The 16,565-nt window shown below is 35.1% G+C and overlaps 1 protein-coding gene across 5 annotated transcripts; it reads right to left on the minus strand.

Annotated features, from left to right (window-relative positions):
• Window positions 1-917: 917 nt before the first annotated feature.
• LOC132031146 (probable disease resistance protein At4g27220) lies at window positions 918-8,641 on the minus strand. 5 transcript variants are annotated; one of them, XM_059421016.1, is made up of 5 exons: window positions 8,421-8,641; window positions 2,825-5,842; window positions 2,487-2,573; window positions 1,548-1,909; window positions 918-1,418 (listed from the first exon to the last, which is right to left on the minus strand). In XM_059421016.1, exon 2 carries the CDS (start codon window positions 5,829-5,831, stop codon window positions 2,835-2,837), a length of 2,997 nt encoding a protein of 998 aa, XP_059276999.1. In that variant the 5' UTR covers window positions 5,832-5,842; window positions 8,421-8,641; the 3' UTR covers window positions 918-1,418; window positions 1,548-1,909; window positions 2,487-2,573; window positions 2,825-2,834. The 5 variants fall into 5 exon arrangements, with proteins under 5 accessions (XP_059276999.1, XP_059276998.1, XP_059276996.1 ...); XM_059421015.1 differs by lacking the exon at window positions 2,487-2,573; XM_059421013.1 differs by having other exon boundaries at window positions 1,548-2,573.
• Between the last annotated feature and the right edge of the window lie 7,924 nt (window positions 8,642-16,565).

Raw genomic sequence — 16,565 nt, forward strand, 5'->3', positions numbered from 1 at the left:
AGTCTTGGCCCTAACTTATCATGGTTAATCCGGGTTGTCCCAAAGTATAAAAATACGGGACGTAACAATAAAAAAAAAAGAATTACTTCCGTGTATGATTGGGAATGAGTTTGGGATTTATTTTTTGGTAACTTTCTTTTTTTTCTGGCTTTCTCCCCACGTTTCCTTTTCCCAACCTGTTAGGAAGTCCCACGGTACCTAAACAGGAAATCTCTTTTTTTCTCCGAGTGAAATTATCGCAGAGTTTTTGTCAGTAAATAATTTTCAGACTACTCATCTTTACAAATAATTCATTTTATTTTGAAGATAATAAATTCCCATTTTAAGAAACCTACATACTATTTCCGTCTCAAATTATTTATCGGGGTTACTAAAAAGAGTTTTCTCCTATAATTTATCGTTTTAGAAGTTCAAGATATAATTAATTATTTTTTCATCATTTTACCCTTAATAAAATGTTGTCATTAAAGGAGATGAGCACATAAATATAAAGTCAACATTTAAAGGAGATAGATTATAACTTAGAGATAAATAAGAGTAAAATAATCAAATTCCCATTCTAATTAGTATTTCTTAAGGGCGTGTGAAAAAAAAAGTGACAAATAAATTGATACGCAGGGAGTATAGTTTTTCTTGAGGCAAAAATCAGTCCCTAACTTTGTTTTAAAAATTATACTCTTTCTCAGCTTTAAAAACAATGGTAAGATGTCTATCTTACAATAAAATGTAATAATAACTTCAGTTATTTCCATATGGGAGTTTGCGTTAAATATTTTCTATTCTCACTCCAGTTAAATTTAACAATCAAAATTTGGTAAATATCTAACAGAGACAAAAAATGCTCACTTTTGAAAAGCTTCAAGGACCAAAATTGCTTAGGTGATACTAAAGGGACTACTTTGAACCTGCTACAAAACTTAAGGAATCAGTTTTCTCATTTTTCTCTATTTGAGTACGTATAGTAAGATGTTTACATATATCTGCATGTAAAAAAGTGTGTCTGCAAGATGTATAAAGCTCAACATCACCTTGAATTGATGTTGAATCTCTGTCTTGCTAATGTGCAAGGTCAAGAAGAAAATTGTAATACAACCAATACAAAGTTGTTATGTCGCAAGTTCTATTTATATCTGAATCACACAAACAAGCTCTGGAATCCATTGAATGCGCTGCTAAAATCAATGCAGAAACTATCCTCGCGAACATATCTCAAGATCACGATTCCAATAGATTTACCTACACTCTTGTAGCTGCCCCATTTACAGCTCTTTGCATCAAACTGTGCTAGACATGTGTGGTGCTACCAATGGAGACATAAACGTTGAGCAGCACTCGGGTGCTCACCCTCACCTCAATGTTGTGCATGACATTGCCATTCATCCACTACAAGGCTTTCACTTGATGAAGCTGCTGGCTTGCTAAAAAAGTTGCAGCAGATTGAAATCAGTTTCAAGATCAGAACAGAGTTTTCTACTTGAAATGGCCTCGACTCTTAACACATTATCAGCACCATTTAAATTAAAAATTAATGAAAATGTATTCAGTACCATTTTATCAATATGCTGCTACTCACACGACAAGGAAAGCTCTGGACACCATCAGGCGGGAGCTGGGCTATTGCCGCCCTAACTTCAAGGGCATCCAGTGGGCAGAATGGGCTCAACCAGAGCAAATTACAATGAAACCGGATGAAGGTCCAGAAGTGGTGACTCAAGCCAGAGGTATAGCGATGATTGGAACTCGTCCATTGTTAACTACGTACAACATTACAATCATATCCATGGATCTCTTAGCTGCATTCGACTGGAGCCAAACTAAATTGGAGCTGATTGTGTCCCGAACCACATTGAGACACTGGCATCCGAAGAAGGTCTGGACTTGGAGAAAGGGTACTCTTACTGATCTTCTCCTGAAATGATTATTGGAAGATAAATGAAAATAGACTCTGCTAATTTAGACCAATTCATCATTAAAAACTAGACTTACAGCTAATAAATCTTGGTTTCTGTGTCAGTTAATAGAAAAAAGTTAAAAACTCAACTAGGACCCTCCTCATTTTCATACCAAATGCTATTTGAATGGGATACAAAAGAGAATTGCAGGATGTTCATACATTGGAGCTTCATTAGCACGATAATCCCGTTTTCATGGAAAGCTTTTCTAATGTTTGAGACATCACTTCACATCTCTCTTTACTTGTTTATTAGTATGCCGAACTTCTATAGTGATTTCATAAATGCGGTTATAGGACAGTTCCATTTAGCATTCCCCAGCAAGAATCCTTGCTAATACTTTCACGGACTAGTTGAAAAAATAGTTGACTCCAACATGAGAATCCATAGTTTAAGCCAGTTAAACAAGACAGATGAGGAAGACACAAAGAACAACTACGTCATCTCAATAGTAAACTGTTAAACAAAGACAGTAGAATTCAATATAATATAAGATTAGTACTGCTCTATAAGATAAAAGAGAAAATGCATTACTGTGAGAAGGAACGAAGTCAAGTTTTGCCAAAGACCCAAACTTGAGACCATCATACTGTAGCAGGGAAATAAGTCCGGTCCATAAAACTGTAATCAAGATAAGGCATAAGTCTTTCTATTAAAATCCAGTTTTTGGGTTTTCGGGATTCCTGCCAGAAATAGTCATTATGCATAACGCAATTTTCAGATATTTTTCCTACTCAATCAATGCTCTATATCTGTTCTCTTTTGTGTTGATGAAAAAATATGATCCAAAAAATTCAAAAGATGGGATTTTAAGTCCGTGTTGATTAAGGAACAATTTAAAATCCCTCAGAAACTGCAAGCTTGTTACTTACAGTAAGAATGTTATCGTGGTCCGAAAGAAGAATTTCCAGAGCTGCCACCACTGCTACATATATTGTTAATTTCAACTATAATATCTTCATTAGAAGCAGAACAATGCTGCTCCCTTTCAGGTCTAACTAGTGGAGCAAGGAGGGACGTCGCAGTAGGGTGGTTCCGCTCCAATGTCCACCACCACCTTCTGCTTCCTTTTATCTGTTTAAGAGAGTCAACTAGTTGCTGCCTTATTTCCAGAAAGAAGGGAAGTCTTCCCAGCAGCGGGCAATCTATGACTTCGATCGTCATTAAGGAATCGCAAACCATTGGACCTCTGCATATGCTTCTCAGTCTTGGTATAGAAACTAATCTTAATTTTCGCAAACATGGGAGGACCAATTCACCGTTGTTCTCTTGAATGACCTCTTCATTTTCTGCTTCAGTAACTATCTCCTCCAGCATCGAACAGCTTTCCAACTCGAGCTCTTCAAGGTTTTTGAGTTGCTGCACTAACTCAAGTGGCAACAGAGTCATGAGACTATTACAAGCAATAACATTCAACACCTTAAGGTTTGTAAGAGTGCCCGCTGGCGGAATCCCCTTACACATATTTTGCAATCCGCTCAGACCCTCGATCTCTAGCAACTCTAAATTGGGAAAGGCGACCCACTCGGGAGTTATAATCCATTCCATCTCATCACAGTACTTTATCTTGCAGCGTTTTAGATTGGAAGAGGCATTCATGATAAACATTGGTAACTGAGTGATGCCAGAACATTCATGAATGTCCAACTCAAGTATCCCGGGCAACCAAGAAGGGGATTCCCTTTCAACAATGTGAATCCCAAAGAATCCTACACTATTTTTTCCGGGTAGTTTAGAGGATTGGGGATAGCCTATGCAAAATTTGAAACTCTCGAGTGTCTTCCAGTGACCTGACAAAACATAATAATTGAAGTCCTGCAAGTTGCTGAAATTGGCTTCGAGGTTTGTCAAGTTGGTACAGTGTTCCACAACATCAACAAAATCCAAACCGAGCATTAAGAGATTCTCCAGAAATCTGTATGTTCCTAGAATTTGACTATCAAATCCATAAACTTTAGCGTTGGAGAGATCCAGATGCTTCAAATTGAGTAACATTTCCATCCCCTGTGGGCACACAATTGATGTGGAAGAGAGATCCAAAAACCTCAGCTCCTTGAGCCTTTCCATTGTTGGCACTTCACGCAAGTTCCAACAACTACGTAGAAGCAAAGCACGGAGGTTTTCCAGATTAGAAAGTGAATCAGGCAACAGATCGATGCCTGTGTAAGATAAGTCCAGAACTTTGAGATTTTGTAGATGGTTAAAGAAAGAAGGAAGTATGCCCTTGGACAATGAATTATACTGCAACAACAAGGTAGTTAGCTGTGGACATCTCGGTTCAAAATTCAAAGAGCACAAATCATTTCTCATTAATGAGATTCTTTCAAGGCCTTCGAGCCATTCACTCTCAACTGGTGGGACACGAATCTCATGTCCTGCTCGGATCATAAACAGCGGACTCACTCTTGTAACTGCTATCGCCATATCCCTAATGAGGTCATGCATCTTGACATATTCATTCAAACTACCTTCTTGACATCCGATCTCTAGCAGGCACGCATTTTTTAGTTCATCTAGTATCATCTTCCCCTGCAGCATCTTGGATTCTCCATACCCAAGATAATCCAACAGGCCTTCCCATATCCAGTATTTTATCAGTTCTTCAGTCTCTATATGATGATCCTCTGGATACAACGCACAATAAAGGAAACATGACTTAGTCACATTGTCTTTCAGTCTTTCATAGCTAAATCTCAGACGTGCAAAGACTCGATTCTCCATTCCTTCTATTCTTCCCGTTGCACTTTTCAGCTGGCTTAATGCAATTATCCATTGCCTCAGATCATTTTCTCTTCTTAAAGCCCGACCAACTGTTACAATAGCTAGTGGGAGACCTCCACACTCCTTCGAAACATCCTTGGCAACAACTTTTAATCTCGGAGATGCTAGCACCTCGTCACCGACCTTTTGTTTAAAGAGGTCCCACGCTTCTTCCTCAGAAAGCACACTAACTTCGACCTCTCTCGTTGTTTCCATGCCACGACAAACCATCATGGATCTAGTAGTTATTATCAACTTGCATTCATGTCCGTAACCTGGAGATGGGATTCCTATAACCTCCAAAGGAAATGCTTCCCACAAGTCATCTATAATTAAAAGAAATCTACTTCTTCGCAGCAAGGCTTCGTGTAATTGAGCTGCTCTTGTCATTTCGTCATCTTCATTGTCAAAAGATAAACCTACTGCTCTAGCAATATCCTTTTGCAATTTTTGGACATTTGAATCGTTGGATGCCGTGACCCAAATGACATTATCAAAAACTGTGCTCTCCCTCAAAAGTTGATTATTAATTGCTAAGAGGATGGATGTCTTGCCCACTCCCCCCATTCCATAAATACCAATTATCCCCGTGTGTCCATCATTCAAATACTTCCACACTACTTCCAAACTTCTTTGAGCAGTTTTTCCCACAAGTGAGGTTGTTGGCAATATTTTCCCCCTTTGAGGCATCATATCGACCAATGAAGCATCTGGAAATATGCTCTGGCCCAGGAGCCTGTCGACCTCTTTAATTTTCTTATTAATGCATTTCCCCTGCTTAAATCGAGACACATAATTTGGCAAACATCCGTTTAAACACCCCTCGTCTTTAGTAATTTTATCTTGAATGCTAGCAATACCACTTCTAATCTTTTCTACATTGGTAAGCCACATATGCACCTCAGCCTTTGGCTCCATTCCGCGCCATAAATTTTCCACATGTAACTTCCTTTTAATATCCTCTTCTCGAGCTTTGAGCAATTCCATCTTTTCATCAAGTCTATTTGCTAATGCATGAGGCTTTCTCAGATATGCACATGTTTTGGAAATGGATTGATGAGAACAGGTCTCTCCACAAAAACACTGCATCATGCTTACCACTGCACCAACAATTTCCATGGCAAGTATGTCTGCAAAACAACAGAAGGTAAAAATAAATAAAAACCAACTATGAGGGGCTCATCTAAGAGTCCAGAACCTAAATGATCCAAAAAAAGAAGAGATGAACCAAAATACCCTAAGAAAAAAAAAGTGGTACGAAAGTACCTTTAACACAGCTTTTTTATGCGTTACATAAAGGTGAGCTAACATCCCCTGTTGAAATCCGTTACCCGAATTTTCTTTTTTTTTTTTTAAAAAAAAAAAACTAAATTACATAACACACTATTTTAGTGCGCTATGGAGGCCGTGAATTTACTTAACTAATCCAACATCCAACTGTGTATCCATTTCAAAAACTATGCAAAAGTTTCCATCTTTTAAAATATTTATAATACTCCTCCGTTCACTTTTACTTGTCCAAAGATTCTAAAATTACATTTTCACTTTTACTTGTCATTTTTAGCATATTAAGAGAAGATAACTTTTTCCCTATTTTACCCATAGTAGTAATTACTCATTTTAAATCATTTTCAAGTCCATTAAAAATTTACATCAATTAATATGAATATCGTGATAAATTATGCATTTCATTTATTATTTCTTAAGGAATGTGCAAAGTTCTGGACAAGTAAAAGTGAACGGAGGGAGTATTAATTCATCTTCTAATACTATAAGAATCTTTTAACAAGTTGTTACCAAAGTATGTATTCTCTTATCTCTTGATATTTATGAAAAACATTTATTTTTATAGAAATTATTTATTCTCTTACTTTTTAATAATTATCTTTTAACAAATTATTTATCCTCTCGTTCATTGGCTCGTTGGTTTTTTTTCCTTAATTAACGTTCGTTTAGGTAGTTCTAAAAACAATCTAAGTCTAAGATCTATTTACCGATAAAAATAAATAATTTGATTATAAGTGACGATTAATTACAGTAAATATTAATGTAAATAAGAATTAATTCGAGGTACATACCTTGTATTTTAAAATCGAACATTTACACCACTTATACTGTGAAAATCCTACCTTTGATTTTAAAATACAAGGGTGTATCTCGAATTAATTCTTATTACATGAGTATTTAATAGAAAGATAACTAGAATTTTAGCGTATTTGGCCAAAAAAAAAAAAATCTAAAAAATCTTAATTATAGTGATGTATTCCTAATTTTCAAACAAAAAACTTAATTTCTTAAGAAATATTACGGAAATGACAATTTATCGGAATAAATAATTTTTAAATAATTTTAAAGCGGAAGAATAAATAAATTAAAGATGAGGAATTCTTATTTAATAAAATATTATAACTCAATATAACTAAAATAACTTGCTGCTTAATGTGCGAGAAAGTTAATAACAATAGTTGGTATATTTTATTAAGTAATTTGTGTTATTTATAATTTTAATTTATCTTTTAATAAATACATTTAGTTACGACTATACCCCATAGAGAGTGTATGTGCATGATTCTCATAGTATAAATGGTGTAAATATTCGATTTTTAAATACAAGGGGTGTATCTCGAATTAATTTTTATTGCATGAGTATTTAAATAATTAACCCTCAATTATAATAGAAAATTGTTTACTTTTGTCGGTGGTAAAAAGATCATAGACTCGATTGTTTTTAGAGTTAGCTAACAAACACTAACTAAGAAAAGGGAGCACCAAGTCAATGAACAAGAGGTTAAAAAAATTGTTAAAAAATATAATTATCAAAAAATAAGAGAATAAATATTTTTTATAAGAATAAGTACTTTCATAAATATCAAAGATAAGAGAATAAAAATTTGTTAAAAGGTTCTTATGGTATCAGAACATTAAATTAGTATTATAAATATTTTAGAAAAAATTAATGTTATAAATATTTTAGGAAGTTTGATTTGCTTACCAAAAAATATATATATTTTAGAAATGGAAACTTTTGCATAGTAATGAATGGATACACTAATTATAGATGACACGGCCAATTTGGTTACATAGCGCACTAAAATAGTGAGTTATGTAATTTAGTTTTTTTTTTTTTTTTTTTTTTTAAAGAAAATTCGGGTAACGGATTTTAACGGGGGACGTTAACTCACTTTTATATAACGCATAAAAAAATTGCGTTAAAGGTACTTTTGTATCACTTTTTTTTCTTAGGGTATTTTGGTTCATTTTTTTTTTTTTTTTTGGGTCATTTAGGTTCCGGACTCCTCATCTAAACTAATTGTTAAGAAAAAGACATAGAACTTAACCCAAACCTAAGAGCTAGATTATGAGGTGCAGAATGTTGAGGACCAAGAGACTACAACGCATGTCCTCAGCTAAAGTCTAGAACCCAAAAAAACAAAAATCCTGGCTTCGGCTCTGTCTATACTGAGTATAGTTGGTAGAAAAAATAGGCAGTAGGTATAAACATTCCTCAGAATACCAATTGATACAGAACTAAAATTCTTTGGGTTTCTTGGTTGTTCTCTGAAGAACTCAGTAATCATTATCCAAACTTCAATTAAGAATTCATCATAGCAAAATTAACAGATTTTCATATTTAAAAGCAGACAGTAAAAAATCACCAAATTAACATGCAAAAAGATGAACAGAATTTGAAGTAAGAGTGATACTAACCACTTTAATTTCTCTAGTACACTTGAGGGTGGCTCCTTAAACTTCTGTGAAAAATTATCAATATGTTTAAGGAGTGTGAATATAGAATTAAGATAATTGCCCTGTAATTCATTGAGGTAATGAAAGTCAAGGCCAGCTATGAGTTGACCCCAAGTCAATCGTTAAGTATGAACAGAGAAGCTTCATATGTCATTTTCCAGCCCCACATTAGGCTTTCACTCCCACAAATGGCTGCTGAATTTGTCAGTGGTCGTTTGGTACGCGGAGTAAATTATGCCGGGATTATAATTCTGAGGCTATTTTATCCTGTCTGAAAGGTGGGATAAAATAATCCGAAATTTGATGGGATAAGACTAGATATTTCGAATTAAGTTTGGGCTTCATTTTATATAATACTAGTGAATTCACCCGCGCTTCGCGCGGTAAAGTATTGAATTATTGCTGAGTAGTTCATGTTTTAATTTTTGTAAAAAGAAATTAATTTTTATGATCAAACCATAATTCTAGTATGAACAATCACAACAGGCCTTCATTTTTTTTTTTTTTTTTTTTACAACAGGTTACAACAACAACAACCCAGTGAAATCTCACAACGTGGGGTCTGGGGAGGGTAGAGTGTACGCAGACCTTACTCCTACCAAGGTAGGACGGCTGTTTCCGAAAGACCCTCGGCTCAATAAAAAGCATAAAAAAAGAGGTCATATAAGGCTAAGAAATTCAAAGCGATATGGAAATGCAAATAACGAAAGTGACACAGATTAAATAAGATAATCAAAGTACAGGAAATAACAGATAATAGCAGAAATCAAAGCACAAGAAATTATACTGCGATAATGCGCCTACTAATAAGAAAGGATAACGAGACTATCTACTAGCCTTTTACCCTAATGTGGGTCCTCCAAACCCTCCTATCTAAGGTCATGTCCTCGGTAAGCTGTTAATTTACAATAGCTTAATTTACCTATTTACAGAAAATAGGGACAAAAACCTTAAAAAGTGCTATTAACCCCATTCAAGCATTCTCATACTTTGAACTATCTACTCATCAAGTCAAAAAAAAAAAGGAAGTCTACCAAATTGGCAAGAGAAGAACATGTTCTTCTTCCTTCTTACACAATTTCTGTATGCAATCGCCAAATAATGTTTAATAAAAGTCTCAGTTGAACTATTTGTCAATATTAATTAGAAATTGAGTAGATGAGCATTTGTTGTTGTTGCTGTGGTATTTTTTTCTTCTCATTTTCCACAGTTTACTTGTATAATAATTGGCTAAATTCCTTCCAACTCTGCTTCTAATTGGCTTACTAATAGTTAGATTATTGACAGATCTCAGATCATAGGAATTCTGTAGGTTAGATTAATTATATGTCTAGATTATTCAAAAATATTTTTGGTACAATATTTTTTTACTTATCCAACTTCGAAAAATAAGTATATCACTTACAGCCCGTTTGGATTGGCTTATAAGTTAATCAAACAAACTTATAAGCCATTTTTAAACTTATTTGGATCTTTGGTAAAATAAAAAATATCTTAAATTAAGTTAAAAAGTGCTTAAAATAAGCCAAAACCAAGAAGTTGCTCAACCCCAACTTTTTTTTTCTGGCTTACAAGCCATTTTGATTTGACCAACAACTTTATGCTTTTATCCCTTATATTTTCTGTTAATTTCAAGGGGAAAGGACACAAATGGCCCCTGGGCCATAAATAATCCCATGCGCTGGCCCATCTATTCCCAAACCCAAAAATTAGCTCATAAACTATTCCCATCCGGTAGCCAAAATCTGTAGCAAGCCTTTTGTGGCGACTTAAGATTTACAAAGTCGCCACTAAAGGTTGGCCCGTCCAACAGCCCTGTCGCTTTAAAAAAAAAAGTCAGACTTTTTGTGGCGACTAAAAGTCGCCACTAAAGGGCTGTTACAGAAAAATTAGGCTTTTTAATGGCAATTAAAAAAGTCGCCACTAAAGGTTAAATATCCCAAAACATGGATAATATGTGTATATTTAGTAAAAAATATCCCAAAAAACTCTGAGGCGATTTTTGTATATAATATGTATCATTTGTGTATAAAAATATGTATCAGTACCTATCTGTAATGTATAGAAATTGTATAAAATATGAATCACTAAGGTATGTATTATGTTTGTATATAATATGTATCATTTGTGTATATAATGTGTATTATAGAATAGAAAATTGTATCATTTTTGTATATAATATGTATCATTTTTATATAGAAAGTGTATATATAATTCCAGTATGTGTATATAAACTATATCAGTCTTGTATAGAAAGTGTATAGTACGTATAAAAATGTATCATAGAAACCGTATCATTGTGGTATATAATATATATCACTACTGTATATGTTAAAAATAAATATCATATCATTATTGTATAATATGTGTATAATAAATGTATAATTAACGTATAATTTATGTACAAATAGGCTCTTACTTTGTAGGAATATATATATTTCCTTCTTACCAAACACATCCTTTATGCTTCCTTCCCCCCCCCCCCTTGGCTTGTCTTTTGTGCTGAATCCCACAACGTACATATAAAGTATGCAAAGGTGTTAATGGTTGCCTCTTCATGGTTGGTGAAAGGCGGGAAAAAAATACACAAATTATATCATTTTTTTGAGATAATAGTCAAAAGCACACCTGAACTATCACTTTTTCATTATTAACTGTTTTTTTTGCCTATCTGAACTATCACCATATATGTATCAAAACACACCTCAAAGCTAGTTCAGATAGGAAAAGGGAACAACTGATAGTTGGCCTAATCAACTTTGAGGTATTTTTTTTTAAGTACATATACGATGATAGTTTAGATAGGAAAAAGGAATAACTGATAGTTGGCGCGTGAAACACACGAAAAAATGATAGTTCTTGTGTGTTTTTGACCATCAATTTTCTTTTGAAGGGTTTCTCGTTGTTGTCATCTCGCCCGCTCCGTACGCAATTATACATGGTCAAACAAGTATTTCTCTATTTCATTTTGTTTGTTATACTCTGACTTTGCACAAAGCTTAATTAAGAAAGTAACTTTTGAAACATTTGTGTGATTATAAAATTTGTGATCTTGAACATGTCATAGTATGTGTATGGCTATAAAAACTTTTAATTAAGAAATTATAAGAATGCCATTATTATCTGAACGGGCTACTATGAAAATAGTGCCAAATAAAATTAAACGGAAAAAGTAATTTAAAGTGAACAGAGCATTGTTCCTATGAGAAATTTTGATTAGCTTTCTAATTAAATTAAACTAAACCTAATTATTCATCTCTGTTACTGCTTTCTTTTCTTTTTTCCTTTTAGACTTTGTGGCAGACAAGTGAGGCTCCACTTTTTCATGCTTTTGCTTTCTATATTTGTTTTATTATTAGGCATATTCAAACAAGTCCTTTTGGCCTTTTTATAACATTAAACCCAAGACAATGATTTTGGAGTCATTATTCCTTTTCCTCTTTAATACCAGAATTAGTCAATCTACCCGCGTTTCGCGCGGTAGAAGTATCGAATTATTGCTGAGTAGTTCATATTTTAATTTTTGTAAAAACAAATTAATTTTTATGATCAAATCATAATTCTAGTATGAACATTACAACATGCTTTTTTTTGTTTCTTTTGATAAGGAAAACAATTACAACTGGTTAATTTACCTATTTACAGAAAATAAGGGCAAAAACCTTAAATGAAGTTCTTTGAAAGACTTCAATCTGAGAATAGTATTTTTTGTAAATGGATTAAAAGTCTCACCAGCCAAGGTAGGGGCGGGCACCAACAGTAAAACTGGACACACTAAAGGCTTTGATATGGCAGTAAAAGATAAAAAAAAAAAAAAAAAAATATTGGGTAACTTCCCAATCACTTTGTTAAGATTTTCCAAAAAATATATTTCTCACCTTTTTGTTTTTTTAAATTGGTACTATACCTTTTTGCTATTTCCTCTTTTACTAAAGGGATACAAACATCAGGATCTTAAGCTAAATTCTTTCTTATTGTGTTGTATCATAGTGTTTATATAAACGTCTTATACAATGAAACAATTAGCAAATCAGGGATCATATTAAAAAGCCTTTTGAAACCAATGCCCTCCACATAAAATAACCAACTTAAGAGAAATAATAGCATATGCTTCAAACATAAACCTTTGAGGCTCAGAGAACTTAGTATCTAGACAATTACTCTACCACTTTAGCTTCCGAGTTTGTTGCTTTAATATAGAATCATTTAACTGGAACCACCCACTAAACACGATACCTCCTCATGGAGTGTTTGTTATAGAAGAACATCTACTAACATCAAGGAACCTATAATTTAAGTATAGTTATGCATAAACTTGTCTAAGAGACAAAGAGGAGGGAGAAACCTCCGTAACTAAATTCACTTACGAAAGAATTATTAGGACTAAGAGGAGGGAGAAACCTCCTTAACTAAATTCACTTATGAAAGCATTATTAGGACTAACCCCAACATTGATCACTTAATAGATCATTGCATGAACACTCTTAATAGCCTCGAGCCCATCACTCATATTTTTCCGGACTCTGGTATATGGTATTGAACATAAGTTTTACAGAGACAATATCAATAAGAGCAAGAATTAAGTACAGTTATGTTGTTGACCAATAAAAAGGTATAGCTATGTCTTTGAATCTAAAGCCAACTTAGTAACAGAGGACAATGGTTGAACTATACCCTTAAAAATATGTCTGCTATAAAGAAAGTTAATGTTGTCGGATAAGGTGCAACGATATATTCTATGTAATGAAGTACTATCTTGGGCAACACATTGGCATCGTCTGTGCTGCTTACTTCTCAACCTAGAATGCTTGGACCTCTGTTCATCTTCAATCAGTAACATTATTTCTGGTGGACTTCCAAAATTATAGCATTTTGACTTGCACCTGGGCATCACATTGGCATCGCCTGTGCTTCTTACTTCTCAACCTAGAATTCTTGGACCTCCGTTCATCTTCAATCAATAACATTATTCTGGTGGACTTCCAAAATTATAGCATTTTCACTTGCACCTGTAAGCTATTTGTTTATTCTTGAACTTGAGAGTCTGAGAATTACAATAGGAAACTTATAAATGCTCAATGTTGTGATAATATGCATCCCAAATTGATACAATAACGGATACGCGAAAACGAGAAATTAAGAAGACAAACAAAAGGAAAAGAAAAGATAAATAGTTTGACACAACTTAAGATTCAATTTAGCAACCAAAGTTATATAAAACTAAGACCTCTAAATTATCATCAAAAGAAACACCAATTCTGAAGTATTGATCAAAACATGTTTTGATCAATACTTTGTCTTCCAAATTGATGGGTTTTGAGAGCTTGAAGACACTGTATCCCGAGGACCCCGTCTTTGCACAAATCTTTCTAGAATGCGAAGAATGGGAAAGGGAAAGGTGGCTTAGGGATAGATCTTCTACTCCCTATTCTAAGTTTGATGGTTTCTTGTTCAAGAACAAGCGACTATGTGTGCCCATGAGCTCTTGGAGGGAGTTATTTGTGAGGGAGGCACACAATGGGGGATTGATGGCACACTTTGGGATTGACAAGACAATGGGCATTCTTGAGGAGCAATTCTATTGGCCTCATATGCTGCGGGATGTGGCCCGAATTTATGGCCAATGCCTTGAATGCCGAAAAGCTAAATCTAGGCTCCAACCCCGTGGCTTGTACACTCCCCTCCCCATCCCTCAACAACCTTGGTTTGACATTTCCATGGACTTTGTGATGGGATTGCCTAGGATAAAAAGGGGGAAAGATAGCATCTTTGTTGTTGTTGATCGTTTTTTGAAAATGGCCCATTTCATTGCTTGCCATAAGGTTGATGATGCTCCCCATATTGCTTCCTTGCTTGTTGAAAATGTAGTTAAATTGCATGGCATTCCCAAGACAATTGTGAGTGATAGGGATCCCAAGTTCCTTAGCCACTTTTGGAAAGAATTGTGGGTTAGGCTTGGAACGAAGTTGTTGTTTTCCATCTCTTGCCACCCATAAACCAATGGCCAAACTGAAGTTGTCAAGAGGACTTTAGGTTCTATGCTTCGGGCCATGGTAAAAAGGAAGCTAGCCTCTTGGGAAGACCAATTGCCTTTAGTAGAATTTGCATATAATAGAGTTACTTATACACTATTGGCTTGTCACCCTTTGAGGTGTTGCATGGTTTTAACCCCCTAACCCCCTTTGATCTAACGCCTTTGTCTCAAGATGTGGTATTAAGTATAGATGGTAACAAGAGAGCCGAAGCTATGAAAAATATCCATGAAAAGGCAAGGCTCCAACTTGAAAAGAAGAATCAAAAGATGGCGAAAAGGGCAAACCAAGGGAGAAAAAGGGTGGTCCTTGAACCGGGAGATTGGGTGTGGGTGCACTTCCGAAAAGAAAGGTTCCCAAACAAGAGGAAGACAAAGTTGATGCCGCGTGGGGTTGGTCCCTTTGAAGTCCTTGAGAGGCTTAATGATAATGCCTACAAAATTGATCTCCCTCCGGAATATCAAGTTCACAACATCTTCAACATTTGTTGTTACACCCCGAAGTTTCAGAGCATGAGTGTCACGCCCCGAACCATGGCCTGGGCGAAACACGGCACTCGGTGCCATACTGCATGTGACCGAGCGAACCACATGGCTTGCTGAATCATCATGAGGCATACATGAGCGGAATATAACGTGAATGCATAATGAGCCTTTATAAAACGTAGTAAGTCATAATGCTTAATAAAAATACTTGTTTAAACATAAGTGCGGAAATAACATGAATGAGCCAAAGATGGCTAAACACCTTGCATGTCTAACATAACTAAACTGACTAGTCTATGAAACCTCTAATCATGAATCTTGACTGAAAAAACGTACTTGTCGACAAGGCCCCCAAGATACCTATAAATGCATGACTAGTAAAATAAAGATAACCGACTAAACCCCGAATGAGATGGGGCTCACCAATAAGCGATACGAGCAAATCCTACGAGCGTACGCGGCGTCCGTAAATACGTACCGCATCGTGAAATGCAGCCCCCGGCAATAAAAGGGGACGTCAAAGACATTGAATGTACTGTATGTAAAGCAACCGAATGAAATAACATGGGACATAAAGTAACAAAGATAAGAATCGAACGTGAAACCGAAACCTGGTTATGACGTGAATACGAATACATACATAATATAAAGCATGAGTAAAACATGGTAGGTAGGGAGAGCATTTCATAACCGACAATATAATATCACCACGTGGGTACGTGGAGTCCGGGTCTCGCCGCGACCGGCAGAGCCCTCATACCTTGCCGTAGTATAAGATGGTATCGTGCCGATGGATCCATTCGAAGAAAATTAAGGTATCGTCCTATCCGGGCGAACGATCCTTGTCCTACGGTGGCTACGTAGTTTCGGGCTATCCGAGCCTTCTGCACTTTGTGCAACTCCCAAAAACATGAACATAATATAGTTGGCTAAGAAGCCCATGATTTTCGTGAATTAACTTGTACTTGTCTTGTAATCATGATTTCACGAAATAACTTGTAAACATGGTTTCATGAAATAGCTTGTAAATATGGTTTCATGAAATAAATTGTATTTTAGTATGTATGTATCTTGTATCATAGCATGAAAGTAATTATATAATACAGTTGCATGAAAACTTGTAGATATGTAGATATTCATGAAATAATCATCTTATTTAAAAACATGCATGCAAGAGCCCATGGAATACAAGATATGGGTTTTCATGGATTACGGACGGATTCTCAATAATCATAAAGAAATATTAAGAACTCAATGATGGAATTATAACAATTCATACATAATATAATCATGGACATGGACCTAGGGTTATCATGAGCATGGTATAAAACCCTAGTTTTAGAGAGAATCATAATTTATGGGTTATGAGGCGTGGGAAGAAACAATGATGTTCCCACACGTAGATAGTATCTCTACATACCTGGTAATGCCTCAAACTTGAATTAAAGACTCTAACTTGGAAGAGGATTTCCAAAATCTTGAATTCTTGAACCTTGAGATGGGTTTACTCTGAAGAAAGAGATTAGGGACCTGAATTCAACCTAAAATCATGATAAAACTTACCTTGTAGGGTTCTTGAGGCTTGGGAC

This window comes from Lycium ferocissimum, chromosome 9 (assembly GCF_029784015.1).
Source record: "Lycium ferocissimum isolate CSIRO_LF1 chromosome 9, AGI_CSIRO_Lferr_CH_V1, whole genome shotgun sequence".
Taxonomy (NCBI): domain Eukaryota; kingdom Viridiplantae; phylum Streptophyta; class Magnoliopsida; order Solanales; family Solanaceae; genus Lycium; species Lycium ferocissimum.